This window comes from Marmota flaviventris, chromosome 3 (assembly GCF_047511675.1).
Source record: "Marmota flaviventris isolate mMarFla1 chromosome 3, mMarFla1.hap1, whole genome shotgun sequence".
NCBI lineage: Eukaryota > Metazoa > Chordata > Mammalia > Rodentia > Sciuridae > Marmota > Marmota flaviventris.
Window position 1 is genome coordinate 133,978,157 of NC_092500.1, and position 7,822 is coordinate 133,985,978.

Genomic DNA, 7,822 nt, shown 5'->3' on the forward strand with positions numbered 1-7,822 from the left:
CCGAAGCAATGAAACTTGCAACCTTCTCCCACCGACTCTTAGATTCTGTAGTTAAAACACTACGGAGGAGAAGCCAAGAGCCCACACCTAAGTGGGAGACCCCAACCCCCGCAGAACCGCTCGAGCGGAGGTGGAGCCTGGGACCGCGGCCACTCACTGCGCATGACCGGCGCACGTTGCCAAGGCAGCGGGGAAAGGCGTCACCCGGAAGTTAGGGCCGCTGAGCTGTTGGCACCGGGGCTAGGGCCCGGTGGGCTCATCCTTCACTAGTTCCTGAGATGATCCTGACGAAAGCAAAGCAGATGAGAAACCGATTCTGAAGCAATATGATGTCCATCTGCCCAGAAGTCTGGGGATTTAAAAAGATCAAGGAGAATTGGTTCAAACCGACGTAAGTGCTATGGCTCACCTTTCTGATGAAACGGCCGGGTCCTTTACTGATGAGGTAGAGAGTTCTGGTTCTCTCAGCCCCTCTGGAGGACAGCAGCCCTGGCCCAGCCCCTCTGGGACAGAATCGGATGATGGAAAAGTGGCTGCAAGCTTGCAAGAAGAAACCAAGCAATCCGAGCTTTCTGACTTCAAAAATAACGAAAAGAAGTTGACTCAAAAATGGATCAACTATCTCAAGGACAAAAAAACTAACTATGAACAAAACCAACCGGAGACTAAACTTCAAACAGAAATCAATGGGCTGTCCGATGAAGAATTGAATGCCCTGCAGTCTTTTTGCACCACTAAGATAAACTTGATCCATCAAAGAGTGGACTCTAAAAAGAAGAGCAACAGACACAAAAAGCTGCAGTTTAGATGCGATCCAGAGCCTTCAGAAATCAATGCCTTAACATGTACTGTTCCTGATGAACTTTTAAACAGAATCTATTTTGAAAACGTGAGAACAACACTAAAACAGGTGGCATCAGCAAAGCAACACATTACTTCACAGTGTCCCAACTGTATTAGGAAAAAAGCAGAGCTGGCTCAGTCTGCCTTCCTAAAGCAAAAGAAGACTTTACTGGAGTCAGTTCTCCTCCAAGAGAAAGTAGATGAACATCTTCATACCACAGACTTTCTCACCCATGTTGGAGAAGCACATCAGGGTCTTCCCAGGCTTTCAGATGACCCTAAAATAATCTGGAAAAGACTGAAAGAGAAAACTCAGACTGGATTCTCCTGTTTTGAAAGGTCAGATACCAAGCAGAAGATGTAGCAAGATGGAAATAGGACTTCATTCACCTTTTTTCCTCTACCACTTCTCAAGTCTCTTACCCAACCAAACAGAAGATGGTGATTACTAATGATAGCATTCGATGTGGATGTGTGTAGATATTTCTGTTTTTTTTTTTTTTTTTTTAAGTAACTGGCGTTTCTTGGAAACTAATAAGGATTTTTTTATACTGTCTTTCTAGATTTGAGGACTAAGAACTTCCCATCCAATACGTTTTTCAGATTACACAGGGCAACGTTGTAGTTGGAATAATTACAAAAACTTTTTACAACAATATAGGAGGGAATATTGGTACTTGGGATTAGGTTGTTGATAATACGGAGAGAAAGAAGTACAGAGATGTAAGAGATACTTAGGAAACAATAATTATTTTGGTGATTAAATGGTAATAGGGATTTAATAAAAGATAAATGTTAGAAGTGTTAAAAGTCTTACCGAGGTTTTGATTTATGTACCTGTTTGATAATTAATTCCATTAAGATGGGACTACTAGAATAAAACCATGTTTGATAGAGTATCAAGACTATAATTACTTGCACATAAGTAGTTTGAGGTGTATTTGAGGCAAACACATTCAGAGTTTGAGGAAATGTTATTTATTCTTGTAGTCTAGAAGAAGAGTCTAGAGATTTGAAATAAAGGGGGCAGGTGGGGAAATCATTGGCATTTGTTGGAATTTGAAGTCATAGATGTGGTGAGCTTCCCTGGAAGAGAAGAGAGGTAAAATAAAAGCAGGGTTAGTACCAACTCCTGAGAAATACCAATAGTTAATGGCCAGGTAGAGGAGAATAAACTTGCAAAAGAGTTTAGAAAAATTACCATAGAAGGATAAAAGAAATCAGGAATGTATAATAGCATATAAGTCAAGGAAAGAGAATGTTTCAAAAAGAATGATTGGTCTAAGCATGTTGGTGAACCAGAGAGACCATATAGAGATGATTTAGACATGTGTTGGGCACTGTTGACCTTAGCCGTAGCCATTTCACTTATAGAAATGGAATAGACAAAGTAGGTTGAGGAATAAATGTGAAATAAAGAATATGAATATAGATTACTCCTTAAAATGTTTAACTGTTGGGGAAAAAGAGAGGTGAAACTGGAGACAGATGAAGAGTTAAGGGAAGAAAGTCATTTTGGTCATGAAGATATGAAACTTCTGTTGCTCATCCTAATTTCCACTCAGAGGAAACAATATTGCTCCCTGAGAAATATAGCATTCTGAAAACATTTATGGGGGAAAATAATACTTGGTATTATGAAAAATCTTATTAATTACTTATTACTTCTATAAGATATAAAATCCTCGAGTTAGTGGCATTAACAGGAGGTCATCCTCCTACATGTCTAACACCCAAGCTATTTCAGTGGAAGAAATTTGCAAAAATCAGCACAAGAGTCTTTGAGACACATTTCAATTTTACTCTTGAGTTGACGTTCATTTATATATAAAGACCTTTTTCCTGTAAAATTTAGCATATATCTTTTATATTTATAAATAAACTGGAAGCATCATTACCATTTGCATAATAACAACATTTTATTGAAAACCACATTATATGATGCTTTATCGTTGGCATCTCAATATATTCACATTTTACATTTTCAGAATTCAGAATTATTTTCTATTTAGATCTCCCCGATGAAAGGTCATTTTTGTTCTTAGTTAACCAAATTAGCAATCTAAGAGTCATCTTTTGTTCTTCCTTAAAAAAAAAAAAAAAAAAAAAAAACTCAATCCCAAGCTATTTTTCAGAAAGATCACTTGATTTCTGCCCTTCAGCTTCTTCTTTTTTCATCTCATTACCACACTCTTTATCATCTCTGCCCTCCTACTTCTCCTACTTTCACCCCTCTTTAAACCATTCTCTCTGTACTGGTCAGAGTGATTTTTCCAACATATAAATTTGTTCAAGGATTTCTGCTAATTGAAGAATAAAGTGACTCTAACTGATTTGTCTCTGCTGCAGAAATAATGCAAGCTAATTAATGCTGCATACTGTGATCCAAATTTACTTTGCTAGTTTTTTCTCATATATTCAAGCCTCTCTACAGGATTTGTAACTCCCCAAGCCCTGTTTTTCTTTGTGTCACTGTGGTTCACATGTACACATTTGTTTGGCTCTAATTCTCTCAAGTTGCCTTTTCCATCTGGTATATTTCTTCTTTGCTTCTTATATTTGCTTTAAAATTTTATTATCAGAGATAGGTACTATATTTAAATGGTCCAGAACTCAAAAGGACGTGACAAGGCTTAGCATGCAGTATCTCTTCCACCCTGTCACCACCCAACCTCATCTGTACCAGGTTGCTGGATCCCTGCCTGCCATGGTTAACTTCCCACTTTCTGGAACATGGGGCAGTTAGGTATTCTGGGGTGAGAGCAGAGGTTAGAGGAAATTGAGGGAATTTGGGAGTGAGCATTTACCAGTCAGGTATGAAGTATTTCTGTGCTTGAGCCAGGAAACTGTATTAGTGTATAATATAATCACTTATATTAATTTATTATATATGCTTCCAGTGATTTTTTTATGCAAATACTGAAAATAGTTTTCTATGTACTCTTGCTGTGGATTAGATAAGTGTACCCAGAGTTCTATATGTTGAAAGATTGGTTGCCAGCCTAAGGTGCTATTGGGAGGTGGTGAAATACTTAAAAGGTGGAGCCTAGTGGAAGGAAATTAGATCACTAAAGGCATCCCTTAAAAGGCATATCAGGACCCCAAACCTTTACCTTTGCTTGACTGCCCTGAGGGAGACAGCTTCCTCTGCTATGTGCTCCTGGCATAATGTACACAGGCCCCAAAGTGATAAAGCTGACCAACCACAGACTGAAACCTCCAAAATGATGGAGCAAAATAAAACTTTCTTCTTTTTAAGTTGTTTTATTTCGGATATTTGTCACAGTGACAGATTGCTCACTAATACAAATGTCTTCTTTCCCTTGCCACTTTTTTTTGTATAATGGTGAGATATGCATATATATGGTATATATAAATGGACAACTATGATATAGATATAATATATATCATAATATATATCTCTGTATTGTAATTTTCCATTTTGACCATTGTTAATATTACATTCAGTGGCATTACATTCACAGTGTTGTGCAACCATCACCACTACTTCCATTATTTATCATCACTTCAAACAGAAACTCTGGACCCAGTAAATAATAACTCTCCATTCTCCTCTCGCATAATCCCATTAACCTATAATATACTTTCTGTTTTTGTGACTTTTCCTATTGTAGATATTTGCCCTGTTTTTTTTTTTTGATTGGCTTCATTTACTGCAAAATGCTTTCAAGTTTCATCCATAGTATAGCTTGTAAAAGAAAATCACTCATTTTTTATGGCTGAATAATATTCCAGCATCTGTATAGATTGCATGTATGTTTATCACATCAACTGCTGATTGACACTTGGGTTGTTTCCACTTTATGATTAGTGTGAATAAAACTGCTATGAACATTGGCATACAAATCTATTTGACCACCTGTTTCACATTCTTTTGGTTCTAGACCTAGAAATAGAATTCCTGGATCAGATGCTAATTCTATGTTTAATTTTTTGAGGAACTGCCAAATTGTTTCTACAACAGTACAACACTTTACATTTCCTCCAGCAACCAATGTCTTCATTTTCTTGCCATCACTTTTTATTTTGCACTTAAAAATTATAGCCATTCCGGCAAATGTGAAGTGGTATCTCATTGTGCTTTTGATGTTCCAAGTGACCAATAATGTTGAAATTTTTTTTTCTACTTTGGAGAAATGTCTATTTAAGTCCTTTACCCATTTTTAAATCAAGTTGTCTATTTTGTTGAGCCTCAAGTTATTTACATATTTTAGGTTTGAAATCCTTATCAGATATATGATTTTCAAATATTTTCTCCCATCCCATGGATTATCTTTTCAGTCTCTTTAATCCTCTGATGCACAAAAGTTTTTAGTTTTAGTGAAGTCCAATTTACCTAATTCTTTTTTGGTTATTGTTGCTTCTAGTGTCATATTTAAGAAACTATTACCAAAACTAAGATCATGTAGATTTTCCCCTTGCATTTTCTTCTAAGAATTTTATAATTTTGAATCCTATGGTTAGGTATACTATAGCTGGAATGTGTTCCCCACAAAGTTCATATGATAGAAAGTCCCAAAATTCATGTGTTATTACTTTTGGGAGGTAACCAGGATTGGATGAGGTCATGAGGGTCTCCTATGTATGAATAATACTGCTATGAACATTGGCATACAAATATCTGTTTGGGTCTCCTCTGACGGCTTTTTAAGACGAGCTAGCACTTTTGCTCTGTCTCAACATATGATCCCCATTATGTTATGGTGCAGTGAGAAGGACCTCAACAGATCAACTGATCAGATACTGGGGCCATGCTTAGACTTCCCAGCCTCTATAACTATGAGTCAAATAGACATATATTCCTTATATTCTCATTCTCAGATATTTTGTTGCAGTGATAGAAAATTCATTTTATATTAATTTTTTATTTATGGTGTAAGGGTCCAATTTCATTCCTTTGCATTTGTATATATGTTTTTTTCATCACCACTATTGAAGAAGGGACTTGTTCTTTCGCTATTGAGTATTTTCAGCTCCCTGGTTGATGGTCAGGATCATAAAAGTGACAGTATATTTATGGTCTTCAAATTCTATTTCATTTGTCTCTCTGTCTGTCCTTATGTTGGCACTACACTGTTTTGGTTATTGGGCTTTGATTAATTTTGAAATCAGTAGCATGGAACTTCCACCTCTTTAAAATTTTGTGAAATCTCTGTTTCTATTCTTCCTTTTCAAGATTGATTTGGCTCTTCAGGGTTTCTTGAGATTTTATTTGAATTTTAGGATGAATTTTTCCATTTTTGTAGAGAGTGCCATTGTATGGTTGATAGAGATTGCATTGAAACTATATATTACTTTGGGTAGCATTGTCATCTTAATATTATTAAGTCTTTTGACCCACACACATGGATATCTTTTTATGTACTTCATCAGGGTTTCCTAGTCCTCAGTGTATCAGTCTTGTTCCTCCTTGGTTGAATTTACTTCTAAATATTCTATTCTCTTCAATGCCATTTTGATGGAATTTTAAAGGTGTTTCTTTTTGGATCGTTCATGGCTAGTGTGTAGAAATACAGTTGATATTGCATCCTGCAACTTTGCTGACTTAATTTACTAGCTTTAACAGTTTAAAAAAGTTATTCTTCCAGTGCTTTAGAAATTAGATGACATCATCTACAGAAGAGACACTTTCATATCTTGCTTTCTGGTTTGGGTGCCTCTTTTTCCCTTGCCTATTGGCCCTGGCTATAATGTCTAGTGCTGTCATGAATAGAAGTGGCAGGAACACCATATTTGCTCTGCTCCTGATATTAGGAGAAGAGCTTTTAGCCTTTCACCTTTAATTTTGGGTTTTTCAAATATATCACAGTAGTATTTTGAGTCTCACTGAAGTTTTTTGCTAAATCACTTGAGATGATTGTGTGGTTTGTTGAACTATTTAACCCACTTTCTTTGCACTCATAAACCTTAAACACCACTAATTAGAATCAAAGACTGCAGCCTGTGTGTGCTATGTCATTCATATGAATTCATACTAAGACAAAAACATGTTAGTAAGCTTTGCACTCTGACTTCATGGTGAGAAACTCAAGGCTGGAGGCTCCATCTTACATCACATCCACAGTGCCTCACACAGGATCATACTCAATAAATGTTTTATGGATGAAAAAATAAGTGCTTCCAGACATTGAAACTTGTTATGCTTTTTTATGAAAGAAAATAATCTGTAAGAATACAGTTTCAGTCAGTTCTTTTGCTTTGCATAGTTGTTTTCTGTAGTTTTTCTCTATTTTCCTCTCCCAGGGATGGAATCCCTTTCAGTGTACGTACATATTCACCTTATCAGTGAAAAATTAGCCTAGTGTAGAGCTTTTGGCAAGTCAGTTTTAAACATATTATGCAGCTAATTATAAAGTATTTGTTTTTAAGAATTTATATAAAAATTTTCTTTGCAATCTTCATTTTCAGATAGACAAAAATCATCTGAAATATTTATTTTATAGGTAATGGATGACTTGCTGAAATTTTAGAATGAATTAAAAATTCTTGATGCTCAAACTTGAAAATAATTTATTTTTTGCCCAAAATAAATTCAATTCTATGCTGTTTTTTTTTTTCCTCTTTTTAATGTGGTGCTCAGGATTGAACCCAGGGCCTTGTGGATACCAGGCAAGCACTCCACCACTGAGCCATATCCCCAGCCCTTGCCCTTGCCCCTGAATAAATTCAAAAGGAATGAGTGTCCTTTCTCCAAGCTTTATAGCCGTCCCAAAAGATTCCAGTACAGCTGAAGTAATAGATGCTAAGAAGCAGCATATTTCCCCATGCATGAAAATGTATCTGGCAATTTGGTATAGAATTATACAAATACATTGTTGAGAGCCACAGCCAAAAGGAGCCCCAGCAAACCTCCAGCTGCCAGCAAACTTCCAGCTGCCAGCTGATGATTGGCTCACAGCGGCCCAGCAAATGTCTAGCTGCCAACTGATTGGCTCCTCTGCGGTGATGCTCATTGGGC

The 7,822-nt window shown here is 36.6% G+C and overlaps 1 protein-coding gene across 1 annotated transcript; it reads left to right on the forward strand.

The window, feature by feature from the left end:
• Positions 1–210: 210 nt before the first annotated feature.
• On the forward strand, positions 211–1,637 carry C3H8orf48 (chromosome 3 C8orf48 homolog). The gene has a single exon (XM_027954671.2). It carries the CDS (start codon positions 401–403, stop codon positions 1,205–1,207), a length of 807 nt encoding a protein of 268 aa, XP_027810472.2. The 5' UTR covers positions 211–400; the 3' UTR covers positions 1,208–1,637.
• The last annotated feature ends 6,185 nt before the right edge of the window (positions 1,638–7,822 follow it).

Coding starts and splice junctions, on each gene's coding strand:
- C3H8orf48 (XM_027954671.2), top strand. CDS start 401: ATGGCTCACCTTTCTGATGAAACGGCCGGGTCCTTTACTGATGAGGTA.